Source organism: Pteropus alecto, unplaced genomic scaffold, assembly GCF_000325575.1.
Source record: "Pteropus alecto unplaced genomic scaffold, ASM32557v1 scaffold146, whole genome shotgun sequence".
In the NCBI taxonomy this organism is placed as follows: Eukaryota; Metazoa; Chordata; class Mammalia; order Chiroptera; family Pteropodidae; genus Pteropus; species Pteropus alecto.
In genome coordinates this window covers 5663488-5677944 of record NW_006442107.1, presented here as the reverse complement: position 1 = coordinate 5677944, position 14457 = coordinate 5663488, and the positions used below count along the sequence as shown (strand labels likewise).

Below are 14457 nucleotides of genomic sequence, written 5' to 3'. Positions count from 1 at the left end.
TGCGATGTCGCCTTACTGTGATGGCAGTCTGATCTCTCCATCGTGCAGCTCTGTTGCAACAGGAAAGTAGCCCGTGTGAGCATGAGCTTTCAAAGAATTTTAAAAGATCATAAATATCATAATTCCATAATCTAGTTCAGTGTTTAACAACAGTCGCATGGTATGGAAAGTCCCTTATGTTTAGTGGACTTTATACTTCTTCGAAATTTCAAATCCTATAACCATTTTGTACCGAGGATCAAAAAAACATGCCTGTCTTCATGGAACACTGTTCCTGAGCTTGGTGGCCAATTCTGACTTTGCATTAAATACAATAAGTATCTTCTTGGATCTGTAGACATTCCTTTTGATAGTTCTGGTGCTTTTTCAAACTATGCAGCACTCGAAACTTAGGAAGTTTCCCGGTAGAGACAGGAAGTAATCAGGAAACAAATAAAAAAACAAATTAGAACCTATGGATATATATATATATTCAAGCTTTTAAGTGAATATTAAATGCAGGGACTGTAAAATAGAACTATAATAAAAACATTTCAAAGAAGAAATGTGTCCTTTAACTGTTTGTTTTTGAATGGAAAGCTTAATGCAAAATTTGGATCCTATTATAGAAATTGAAGCAAGCTCGTGCAAATTAATCTCCATTGCACCCGTAAAAAAGAAATTAAAAGCACTAATGTTGCATGTGGTGTATATACAGTAACATTTCCTCAATATCTTCTGGGTCTAAAACTGAGAATGATATTCAATGCTTCCTTTTCCTCAGGCTACAGTATCATAGAATTCAATTTTGAATCTGATAATGGAGGCATTTTTGTTGCACAATAGCCCACAAAGGAAATGAACGAAGAAGAAAACAGACAGATTATTGAAGCAAAGACAAATGAGACACTTCAGTTAGATGTTCACTTCTGGGCCTCCTTTCTTGGGTAGACAGAAGTTAATTGAGCATCTAATTGTGTCCATTTCAGGGGCACACCATCTTTTACAGTTTAAATGGACCATTTGTTGGTGTCCTATTCTTAGTTTTTTAATTCAGAAGATAATTTTCTATGCTAATTTGAATGGCACAAGTAGAAAGATGTTGTAGATCTGGCAAACTCTATACTTTTAATTAACAAATTTATAAGACCACATTCTATGTTTCAAGTTAACAGCACATCATAGAAACATTTAACACTAGGTATTTGAATAGTGTTTTCTTAACCCTTTTTTATTACTAAATTCTGAATTTCCATCAAATTTGTCTTCAAGAAAAGGTTGCATTATTATTTTGAGGCTTGGAGACTCACAAGTACAAACTGTTTCACAATCCTAGTAGTAAGAAAGCCATTTTTGAAGCAGGCTCATAACCAAACAGGATTCTAAATCACTGAGCCAAAGGGTGTCCCTCAATTCTCATCATCTCATCATAGATCTCAGGATTATTTGCCAAACTTTATGATTCCGGAAACACACTTGACTGGAGTTGGACAGCTACCATTTTCCAGGAATAAAATCAAAACCCCACGCAAGCCTTTCTGATAGATTATTCATTTTCTTTGAAGAATGAATATGGTCGACATTGCTCAGGTCAGCTCAGGATCCAGAGGTCCCTCTATTCCAAGAATTAGAGCTTTGCCTTCCTACCCCGATGTACTGAGAGTTCACTAGGTTGGTGGTTCACTGTTTAAACAACTCTCCAGGAATTCTAAAAGGAATTTGAAGGATATAATTCTGACAGTTTCAGCTCAAGTTTTGTTAGGGCTGCTGTGAAACAGTGGACAATGAGACTCCTAGGTTTCTCTGATTCAGTGTATAAGCCCATGAAAGGGGGATATGGGAGTGGGAAGTGTGGTATGGAGAAGGAAGTGCCTTTGGGCGAGCGTATGGCTTTTTAGAACATCTGAGGCCAGCATCGGTGTCAGGACACTTCCCTGACCTCCACCCCGTACCTACAGAGGCTGGGGCAGGAAACCCTGATGTCAAAGTGTCTCATCTGCCACGGCGATGATGTAATTCCTTGGCCTCAAAATTTTCTGATCTGTGAACAGCTGAGCCCAAGTCGACATGTTTATTTGCTTTTTATTTGTCAAAGTATTATATTCAAACAATTAAGAATTATATGGATTAAAAATTAAGTTGCTGTTCCCCCATCCCATTCCTCTACTCAGAGGTAACTGCATATCTAGATTTCTATTCCTTTCTTTTTCTACGAGCGAAAGAGTATAAGTGTGTATTTCTGTGATTTTTCACTTTTCAAAATGTTTTAGACTTAGGTAGATTTGCATATGCTCATATAAAAAGATACTTATGACATTATTAAATGAGGGGAAAAAGTAAGATGCCCACCAGCATGTACAAAATGATTTCATTTTTGTGAATTTTAAAAAGTTTATACACATATATGTCAATATATTCATAAACCCCTTTCAGAACTAGTCCATGAGATACTAACAATGGTGGGTAGAGTGGAGAGAGAAAATTTTCTTAAAAAAATTTTTGTACTAATTGAAGTTTTTATTTGTCATATTTAAGTATTACTTTTAATTCAAACTTTCTTTTCCTGATGATACAATATTTGGGAGTGGGTGGAGAGAAAACATGATGTCTTCAAAATCTTTCCTCGTCACTGTATCTAGATCCACCTCATTCTTTTTATTGGTGCACAGCATTCCACGGTAAGATTGTGCTATGATTTATTTAAGCACTAATGAACATGTAGGCTATTTCTAATTTTTTGCAAATACATTTGCTATATTAAACATCTCTAAACATTAATCATTGTGCATACGTGAAGTAGTCCCATAGTAGTATAGTTGATCTTCTATAGTACAAATTGCTAGTGGTAGAATTGCTGAGTCGAGTATGTGCATTTTTTTCATTTTGATAGATTTTGTTAATTTGCTCCTTATAAAAGGGTTGTACTAGTTTACACTTCCATTGTATCTAAGTGCATACTCTTTTCCAGCTTGACAACTCTGGATATTATCTGGATAAATTTTTTTTTAATTTTGCATTTAAAAGTATTTGAGATTCTTATTGAAAGAAGCTTATTTTGTTCCAATGAATTGAAGAAATAGTAACAATGTTTAAGGCGGTTTCTTCATCTTTTATGTGCACTGCAAATTACTGTAAAACCAAAAAGAGAAATGTTAGCTTAGATCATTTCGTGTTTTCTTTCCTGTTTGGTAAGTCTTTATCAAAGCCACATTGACACAGCAAGCTTGTTAGAGCAGATTCGTCAAAGCGAGGAAAAAAGCGTCATTGCACATCCCAAGATGTGACTGGGCTCTGTCATCAGAGTGGTGAGCAGGCTTTCACAGTGGTGTGGGTGAAAAGCAGCCGCCCCCAAACCATCATTTTCACTTTGAATAACTTCAAAATATTTCATGAAATTATTTATATTGTTAGTCAGACCATTTACTTTATACATCAGGCCAAAAAATTTACTCGACTTATTTACATTCATTTTAGCCTTCTTTTCTCTACCTCTCCTCAGTTTTGCATTTTCAAACAGCCTTACTAAGCTACATACCATGCCACTCACCCATTTAAAGTGTACAATTCAATGGCTTTTAGTACATTTACAGAGTTATACAAACACATTTTTTTTGCAGTTTATTTTTTCTCCATTGTACATATCATCACTAATTTTTGCCGCCTAACTGTTCAGTGTTTAGCTCTTTCAATGCTGCCTGATTGAAGAAAAGACTGGCAAGCATAGTTGTTTGATTTTGGCAAATTTGGTACAGTTTTTGGCGAATTAAAATAGCTGCTTCTCTCTGGTCTGGAATGAATCTGCAGTGGTGGGAGTGGAGATTGAAGAGAAGGGGTTAATGCAGGGGAGCAGCTGATGAAGGGAGGGGCAGTGGCCCAGGAACCGGAAGATCTGGATTCTGCTCTCAACTCTTTGCAAGTTTTGAGCAAATCTCTTCCTAACTTTTCTAGATCTCAGTTGCCTGAGACTCAATGATCTCCAGGTACCTTCTAGACTCCTAAAATTCTGAACCAAAACCCCAAGCGTGAGTTTGAGAATTTGTACATTTAAAAACATTCCATCAATTTTATTACTGCTTGTTTAATATGTGGTTATATTTTTATTTTGCAAATTTGGTTTTGACTGAATTTTGTGATGATTGTCATCTTCATTACGCAAATAATTTAAACTAAATTTCATGAAGTGCTTCCCTTCTTAGTACACTAGATGGCACTATAGGCGAGGCAAATCAAATTACAAAAAAAAAGAGGGGCGGGGAGACTGACTACGGAAGCCAATTTTGGTAATTTAGAAAGACTTCAGCCCTCACCAAGAGTTGGTTCGTCAACATCTTCAGAAAGATGAATGAAAACTGCCTGTGTTAAACATCTCACTATCAGGATGTCGTTTTGTGTAGTGGCTTTCAAACTTGTTATTGTGATTAATTGAAGACATCTTAGATGGAGATCCAGAACATGTACGTACAGGCAAACACAACAAAAGTTTCACAAAACAATAGTAACCCTTCTTACCTCTTATATATCCTGTGACAATTCTATTGCATTAAACCATGCAGCTTGGAACCCCTTACGTTAATTTTATGACCTGTAGTTTGAGAAAAAAAATTATCTAGTGAACCTGTCAAAGAATATCAGTCTTTATATAGCACCTGGCACCATGCCAGGTACTATGGGAGACAAAGAAATATTTAATGATACTTCCATTTTCCGAGAAAGAGAAGAGTGAGAGGCATTAGAGAACAACCCCATATGACGTGGAATTCACAGCCACAGACTAAAAACCAGTGGAAACAGATAATGTAAGTGAAGACTTTTATGGAATAGCTGAATCATATCCAGGCCTTCACTTTGATATGAACTTTTGTTGGGGAGATTACCTATTGTGGAACAAAAGTAGTCACATAAAATAAATGCGATAAATGCATATTCCATTCACATAAAGCTCAAAAATGTGAATTCTAAACAATATGTTTTTAAAGGAAATATACGTATTTGCTAAAACTATAAAAAAGGGTTTAGCCTTTTTTGATTAACATAAAAGTCAGGATGGTAGTTATCTCTGGTGAGAGGGAGGGGAAAACATCTGTAAGGAACACAAGAGGGAGTTTCTAAGATACTGAAGATGCTCTGGGGCTTAACCAGGGTATTGTTGTTGTTGCCGTTGTTGTTGTTAAAAATGAATGGATGTTTCCTACACTCTTCTGTATGAATGATATATTTCATAATAACATAAAAAATAGCAAAGAAGTTTACCGTAATTGCCTTCTTGATTCTTTATCTCTTCTTGGTAATTTGCTTTCTGGTTTGTTAACCCTCCCTGACAAAAGGGGTCTTTTCAAGGACAGAGACGGAAATGTACCTAGTGTCAATATTTTAGAATAGCCTGTTAAATACTTATAAATGTTAAAACATTCTCCTTATGTTACATGATCTATTCTTGAGGATGAATTTGGATTTTAGAAATAGTCAAATCTGCTAATAAGCTGTGTTCTGAAATTGGATAACTTCAAAGAACAGGACTACCCAACAGTAGAGCATTAATTAAGTTATGGTACATTCTCTGCCGTCATTCAAAGTCATGTTTTAGAAAAACTTTTAATGATTTTGGAAAATATTTACTAAGTGTTTTTAAGACAAAAGAAAAACTACAGGTTATCAAAACACATGGAAAACCTATTTTGTAAGAAGACTGAAAGAATGTGACCAAAATGTTTTTTTTTCCCCGTGCCTTTTGAATTGTCCCAGTTTTCTACAGTGGCCACATACTAGTTTTTATAAATGTGGTCTGGAGTAAGACAGTGGTCATTTATCTACATTGAAGACAATTTAAAAAGAGGAGTATCGGAAATATTTTGAGCAATGGAATGAAAACATGACCTGTTGAGGTGACTACTCTGATAGGTGACACTTTTTAAATATATTAGGTCTGATATATTTGTTTAAACATCAATCACTACTTTCAAAAAATAGACATTATTTTTTTAGAGCAGTTTTAGGTGCACGGCAAAATCGAGCGGAAAATACAGAGAATTCCCACAGACCCCCTGCTCCCACACACATACAAGCCCCCCCCACTGTGAACATCCTGCACCGGATGTGACACATCATTATCACCCATAGTCCATATTTTACATTAGAGTTCACTTTTGGTATTGTACATGATATAGATTTTGATGACTGTATCCACCATTATGATATGATATAGAATAGTATCACCTAAAATCCTCTGTGCTTTGCCTCCCTCCATCTCCCCTAACCCCTGGCCACCACTGGTCTTTTTACTGTCTTCATTGTTTTGCATTTTCCAGAATATCATATAGTTGGAATCATACAGTATACAGCCTTTTCAGATTGGTTTCCTTCGCTTAGTAATATGCATCTAAGGTTCTTCTATGTCTTTTCATGGCTTGATAGCTCATTTCTTTTTGGCACTGATTAATATTCCATTGTGTATCACAGTTTATCCATTCACCTACTGAAGGGCATCTTGGTTGCTTTTGGCAATTATGAATAAAACTGCTATAAACATCGGTGTGCAGGTTTCTCTGTGAACACACAGACTCTTTTGGGTGAGTACCATAGGGTGTGATTGCTGGATCACATGGTAAGAGGATGTTTAGTTTTATAAGAAACCACCAAACCGTCTTCCAAAGTGGCTGTACCATTTTGCATTCCCACTAGCAACGAATGCTCTACATCCTCACCAGCATTTGGTGGTGTTAGTGTTTTGGATTTTCACAATTACAATTGGTGTATGGTGGTATCTTGTTGTTATTTTAATTTGCCATTCCTTGATAATATGTGATGTTGAGCATCTTTTCATGTGTTTATTTGCCATCTGTATATCTTCTTTTGTGAGGTGTCTGTTCATGTCTTTTGCCCATTTTGAATTAGATTGGTTTTCTTATTGTTGAGTTTTAAGAGCAATTTGTGTATTTTGGATAAGAGTTTTTTTAATCCGATGTGTCTTTTGTAAATATTTTCTCCCAGTCTAAGTCACTACTTTTTATGTTATGTATTTTATCACTTCAAGGACTATTATAATTTTCCTTTAATCCTCTTTTCTCTTGGACTTCTGAGAACCCCGATTTTATTTTAGACTTAATTCAAAGCAAAACATTTAACTAACAACAACAAAAAATGTGTGTAAAGATGTGATAAATAAAATGCTACTTCATTTTTTTTTAAAAAAACAGTAACTACCTTTTGAATGACAGAAAACAAAATCAATTTCAGTCGAACAAGTGGTACTTACTATACTTCCTTCACAAGCTCTTTAAAGTACAAGTTGCTTTATGTGCTGTGTTTTCTAGTAATCTGAATAAAAGCTTATCACCGTATACAACGAAACTTGATTTGAATCATTTTGGATGATTCTTACAAAAGAGTTTAGCATTTTACCTGCCTATTCAAACAGCAAATATAGAACACAATTGAACCTCTTCATTATGACGTTGAATCACAAGAGAAAGTGCATTCATAAAATAAGAATAAGATGTTGTGGAAAAGGAACAATCAGAGAATAAGAAGAAACTCTTGGAAATTAAAAATATTATTGTCTAAATAAATTCTGTACAATGGTTCAAAGACAAGTCCAAGGAAATTTCCCAGAAAATAGAATAAAGAGACAAAAATGAAACATTACAGAGACAAAAAAGAAAATTAGCAATAGGTACATAGAAAAGTAACCAATTTTTTTAAATGAGGCAATTATTCATTTCAAAAAATAATGTTGTACAGAAATGGAAAAGTAATTATACTTTTTAACTCAGCAGAGAACATTATTTACATGATCATGATAATCTAAGCAATTGATATACCCGTAAGGGGAGGGGAGGGTGAGAAGTGTGTAAAACAGCTTAATCCTCATCTACCTTATCAGGAAATGAATAGATATTATCTAATATTCATGTATCTGAAACAGTGATAAATTTAGAAACATGGAGGTAAATGTCAGAAGAAACAGCTAAAGTAATTAAAGTTGTTGCCTCTAGAGAATAAGGGGTGGGGTGGGGTAATGGAGTGGAGCAGAAGACTAGTTTTTTCTTTAAAAATGTACAGTATGATATTATTCAACCTTAAAAAGGAAGACAATTTTGATACATACTACAATATAGATGAACCTTGATGACATTATGCTGAGTGAAATAAGCCAAACACAAGAGACGAGTACTATATGAGTCCACTTATATGAGGTATCTAGCATAGGTAAATTCATAGACACAGAGTAGAATGGTGGTTGCCAGGGGTTAGGGGACGGGGGGTTGAGAGTTATTATTTAATGAATACAGAGTTCAGTTGGAGAAGATAAAAAAGTTCTGAAGATAAATGTAGTGATGGTCATACAACAATTTAAAAGTACTTAATGCAACTATCTAAACTGTACACTTAAAAATGGTTATAATGGGAAATTTTATGTTATATGTATTTTACTATTATTTGTTTAAAAAGCAACATAAAATAAAAATTATAATACTATTTGTTTTTTAAATAATGGTATGCATATTTTAATTTTATTACATTAATTTTTAGAATGCTTTGGATGAATCCCTGAAAACTTTTTCTATGTCATGCACGTGAGTGTTTGTGCATAAATTTTATGACATAATTTGGGCCACTCAGGGGCCTTTTCTGGTCTTATCCAGTTCTTACCTGTGTTCTCTTTAGGTAAAGATGTTAGATAAGTTATTTTCAAATAGAGAGATATTACCGAAAGTATTTTATGAATACATTTCAGGATAAGTTGAGATACCACATAACTAACTGTAGCACATCAACACTGTGAATAAATGTACAAATTCACCAGTCTGAATAAAGACATTATTATGCAGGAATATCCCTTTTATGGCTTCCGTTACTCTATTGTAAATGTTTGGCTGTGCAGTTACCCCGGAGTGGTTTATTGAAACTCACCTCCATGTTTGTGTAGGGACCGGGCGGGACTCTGCGTGCACTTAAGGTGTAATAGCAGGTGAGCACCTGTGATGTCAGAGCTGATTTCTGGTTCACGAGTTTAACTTTATCATCACTTTCCTTAACCTGGTCCAAACAGGAGGGTTATAAGCAATAAAATGCCAATTTGCTTGGCAGTAAGAAGTTAACTAGTAAAGTGCAATCCTAATATAATTCATGATCCCTTCAGTTTCTAATTGAGAAGGCAGCTCTAAGTAGAAAACAGCAATGGAAAACAACTTCACATATCCCAAGAGACATCAAACTGCCTTCCAACCTTTAAGTTATGCTTCTTGGTTTTGACAACTTATCTTTACCTTCGAGGGTTTATTGCTATTAGAGGAATGTTATATCTCATTATCATCCCATCTAAATCTTCCTTTTTGTTCACAGTGCGAGATGAGAACAGAAGCACGACGAAAAAATCTTCTTATTTTGATTTTGCATTATTTAACACAAGAAGGGTATGTTCTATTACAAATATTTACAGAAGTGATTACTCTCTTTCTCTGACCTCCACTTTTCCAGATACATGCTTTTCAAAACAATTAATAGACTTTATTTTTTTAGAGCCATTTTATATTTACAGAAAAATTGAGCAGAAAGTACAGAGTTCCCATATGCTAGTAACCACCTCGCCCAGCCAAGTCTCCCCTAATATTTACATCTTACGTTTGTGTGGTATGTTTGTTAAAATTGATGAACCAGTATTGGTACGTTATTATTAGCTGAAGGCCGGTTTACGTCAGGGTTCACTCTTGTGTTGTACAATTCCGGGAGTTTTGACAAATGCATAATGTCACGTATCCACCACTGTAGCATCATACGCTATAGCTTCGCTGCCCTAAAAATCCTTTGTGCTGTACCTGTCCCTGCCCCGCTCCCAGCACCCTAGACACATTTATTACCTCATTTACCTAGATATTTTTTGCATTGTGCCTTTGGAAACTATATTAACAACACTACCCAGCTTATGTAATACCTTCCTTTTCCTTTTCTGGTTCGAAGAAATGTAGGCCTTTCCAATGAGGTTCCCAGGGTCCCAGAGCTGGCTACGTGCACACAGATAATGTTTTAAATCTTCAACTTTCCTTCCTTCAAAATAAAGGGATTGCATATATCTGGGTGACCTATGCTCAACTCTCTTTTCCGTGCAATGCCCATTCTATAACTGGCAGGGGGAGGAAACTTGGCCACCTACCTATTATGGCCTAAGGAGTTCACACTGTGTAGCAGCAAAGCATGCATTTCCCTTTTATGCCACAAGATGGCCCCTTGCATTGTGAATCAATGAAAATTAGAGTTGATCATTTTCCCTGAGACCTGCTGGGAAAGGGACTTGTGAGTAGATTATAGAGATGAAAAGTTAACTACAGTATAGGTATTTTTAAGGACACGTCAGTGTCAAGAATTCAGCAAAGAGGATATATTATCGTGGATTAGAATAAGCGATCAGAGAAAGCTTTGAAGAGAGGGCAATGTGAGCTGGTCTTGAATATAGATAGGCAGATATGATGAACAAGGACGTTCTAGGCAGGGGAACAGAGAAAGAAGGGGTATGGTATTATTGGAACAATTAGGGAAACAGAAAGACCAGAGTTTGAATGTATGAGGGAGAATTGGTGAAATGAGACAGTGGAGAGTAATGGACGTGGGCTCCCGTAGCCCATACGTGATCTCCTTGGGCCTGAGTGCCTGTTCACAGCATCCCGTTTCTCCTGTTGTGCCTTGCTCGCTACTGTGTACGCCTCTTCCTGCAGTGCTGTCCTGTCACTTTGTTTGTGAAGAACCTCTGGTGGTTCTTCCTGCCAACCCTAGTAAGTTCAGACCTCATTCAAGCTCAAACAGTGTAAGAGGAACACACAGAAGCAGTTTTGTTCCCCTGATCAATTAGTTTAGGAAATACAGGACTTGCCATCATCTATTATACATTTTTTAAAATCAAAACTCTATGATCCTGCAAAGAGTTCAGAATATAATGTGATGTCAGTAAAAACTACAAGCAATCTATAGTGTATGTTCCCATCTTCCGATTCTCTTCTTGCTTTACAAGTGCATATATGTAAGTATATGCGTATTTAGTCATTAAAAAAGGTTTGGAACAATAGAAAAATTGTTAACAGTCATTATCTCTGAGTGGTAGAATTTTCTTTTGACTTGCCTGTATTTTCTAGCTTTTCCCATAAATTAGCCTACTAAACAAAGGTTATTCATGAAAAATGGATTTAATTTTTCTCTCTGTAAAATGGGGATTGAGACATTGTCTAGAAGCCTGGTGAGTCATCAATAAATATAGAAGCTAACTGAGTTTAGTCAATTGACATTTGCAAGTTCTTTAAAATTAGCAAGGTCGTTGGAAATAATCATGGCAACCTCTTTTAAGAAAGTTCAGTCTTTCAACTGGCCTGAATTTGGGACGATGTAAGAGCATAATAAAAAAGAATGTTTTCTCCTTTTACTTTCCTAGATTGAAGTCAAACAGAAAGAACTCTAACCTGCAGCAGAAATTCTCCATCTGAGGTCCTTGAATGAGCCCCTGAAATTGTATGCTAATTTGTGCATATTTACACATGTGCACACTTTCCAGGAGAGAGTCCTTGGTTTTAAAAAGAAGTTAAGAACTAAGAATTAAGACCCGGAAAATATTTTTCCTTTCAAAGGATTGTGATGCAAGGCCCTTGTTTTTTTATTGCTAAGACCATTTAAGTCAGACAGTTTTACAATGGAACAAGTTAAAAATGACAGTGAACAACCCATGATGAAGGTGCTACTTACATATAGAAGTAGTGTAATATGTGACTGATGAAAAAATTGGCAGGAATAATACATCCAATCAGATACTAAGTTTCCTCAATGATGTCGATCAACATGCCATAGGAATTTCCTTCAGAGCTCGTGACATATTCTTCTGAATTGCCTCAGTGATGGTAAATCTTGCCTTTTGGGGCTGAATTTAGGTTTTATCCATTGCCAAATGTTACCTAAAATGAATATTGGTGGATAAAGAAGTAATTATGTTGGGCAAATACACATTTCGGGCTAAATGAGTAACGGGAAATCATAAGACATTTTGTTCATTGACTTACTTATTTGACCTTTAAGCATTTCCAAACATGTTTTGAAAAAGGATGACATCATTAGGATAAGCATGTATCTTCCAGAGGCAACAGCTTTGAAAGACAGTATTTGGCTATATTTAACATATATGATGTTCCATACTCTACAAGGAGAATATAATGTTTTCTAGTTTTCAATGTACTATTTGATACAGGCTTGTTCTTTGTATTGAGTCTCTTTGAACTTTTAATGCCTGTATTTGAACTTTTTATTCTTTTTACTCAGAGTTTATTTTTTGTTGTTGTTTATTTTTCTTCTGTGAAACGACCAGATATATCGATGCAGCCAATGCTTTGGAGCAAGAAACTAAACTGGGGTTACGACGCTTTGAAGTTTGTGACAATATTGATCTCGAAACTATTTTGATGGAATATGAGAGCTATTATTTTGTAAAATTTCAGAAATACCCCAAAATTGTCAAAAAGGCATCGGACACAGGTACATGGCTATTTTCTAGAAGTAAAACATCATCTCATCTTTAAGATGAATGTTTCTTCCTCATTTTCTTCCCAGAGTGATGGTGCCCCTCACCCTGTACCGAAAGAATAGATCAGAAAGACCGTGTAGCTTCTCCTAGATCCAGTGTAGACAGTTTAAACATGATCATCTGGACACGAGCATTCCTTTAGTTATGTTGGCGTTTATTTGAGGAATGTATATTTTAGGGCAATGAAAGCAAAATCCCAGTGTATCACAGGTACTTTTCAGAAGACCAACATTACTTTCATTTCTTTAGAGATGGAAAGAGCTGTTAGAAGAGGATAAATGATAGAAGACTCTTTTCTTGTTAGGAAGACCTATTATCTATCTTGAAAATAACATGAAAATGAGTATTGGTAAAGCTAATAGCTCATGTATAGATAATGAAATGCTTTTGAAAGCCATCAATCCAGATAATGATCAATTTAATGCAAAGACCCAGTATAGGTTAGCAGTCAAGGAGGCTGTCTGGAGGAAAGATCTAAAGTGAGGGCCCGATGTTTTGTAGTAACATTGACTTAGAAGTCTGTAAGTGGGGGGAAGTAATTATAAACCAAGGGAGATCATTGTCCTGTTTACAAGGCACTCGTTAAGCCACAGACTTTAACATTTCATGTGGGGACCAGGAAATCGAGAGGAACGTCAATTAAAAATAGCTAGGGCCGAATCTCTGAGCTGGAAAGGGGTCCAAGAGAGAGGTATTTTATTCGAGCTCCCTTCCAATGCAGGGTTCAGAGCTCGCAGTTCTTGGCTAGTTGTTGGATCTGGGTCTTGGCAGAGAAAACACTGACTCCTAACCTTTGGGCCGCCAGGTCTGTTACTGACATGATCTGATTTCTGGATCGCTAGTTATGATCTAGCTTGGAATCACATTATCCTGGGATATTGGACACAATGACTTTATTTTAAGGTAAACTGGCAGAGTAAATGGTCCCTGCCTGACTCATGTGATCATCCTGGTGTCCCACGGAGCACAGCAAACGGAATCAGGTTCATGAAAACCTAAAGCTAGCCTATAATGGAGTTGTCACTAGGTCTGTGATCCTCAACAAGTTTAATATCCCGGCCTTTGGGGTCTTCCTCTATGTGGACATGTTTGGGAAGCCTAGGGTTTTTCACTTCTCTCTAGCTGAGTTTAGCGTCTTTAGATTCCAAAATGCTGTAGCGCAAAATTTAAGAACTATGTAAAAGGACAAACATACCTAAAAAGTCACTTTCTCTTAAAAATTAAATTCTTTCTTTTTCCTCCCATTATCTGTTTTGCCACAGCAGAAAATAATTTACCACCAAGAAGTGGAGGGAAGAACAGAAGGTAAAGTGAATGGTAATTCATCTTGATCTACTCAACTCTAGGAGTTTGTGAGACTCTTTCCAGAAGATTCTCCGGTGTTGTTTCCATGACTGTCTACCAGCAATATCAAATTGTGGTCATGTGACCTTGGTGGGCCCAGCCATGCATTCCCCTCTTGTTAAAGATATCTAGAACTTGGGCCAGTGTCTGTTGGGTCTCCTGGTTTTACTGCAAATAATACTCTATCTTTCTAGGCTACATGGTATGAAAAGTATGGACCTCAGAGATTAAAAGGCTCAGGTTCTATTCCAGACTCTGCTACTTACAAGTTTGGAGCAAGTTTCTGACACATAGTGAGTTCCCAGCACAGAGTGAGCACCCAAGAAATATTGTTTTCCCCTTCTAAATCATGTCTGTTTCTTTGCGCATTCCTAGATCACATGTCCTGACTCACGTGAAGATAATCAGGACTTTCTTTTCTCCTCATTTCTCGTACTCATCTTAATATCCCTTCCTCCAGCTTCTCAAATCCAAATCTCATTTGAGACTTGTCGCATCTGATCGGAGCCCCTCTGTTCCTTGACCATGCTGAATAGACACGAGGCCCTCCACTCTTGCCTCAGTGTCCGTCCCATCCCGCT

General features: G+C 36.3%; 1 protein-coding gene and 1 pseudogene across 1 annotated transcript in view; one reads left to right on the top strand and one right to left on the bottom strand.

Annotated features, from left to right (window-relative positions):
- Positions 1-8895, bottom strand: part of LOC102896631 — a 12829-nt pseudogene extending 3934 nt beyond the window's left edge.
- KATNAL2 (katanin catalytic subunit A1 like 2) overlaps positions 1-14457 on the top strand; it is a 62354-nt gene that overhangs the window by 14544 nt on the left and 33353 nt on the right. The window contains exons 2-4 of the mRNA XM_006919926.3: positions 9322-9392; positions 12317-12483; positions 13795-13837. Of these exons, the coding sequence (XP_006919988.2) occupies positions 9322-9392; positions 12317-12483; positions 13795-13837 (281 nt within the window). The remainder of the gene's footprint in view (positions 1-9321; positions 9393-12316; positions 12484-13794; positions 13838-14457) is intronic.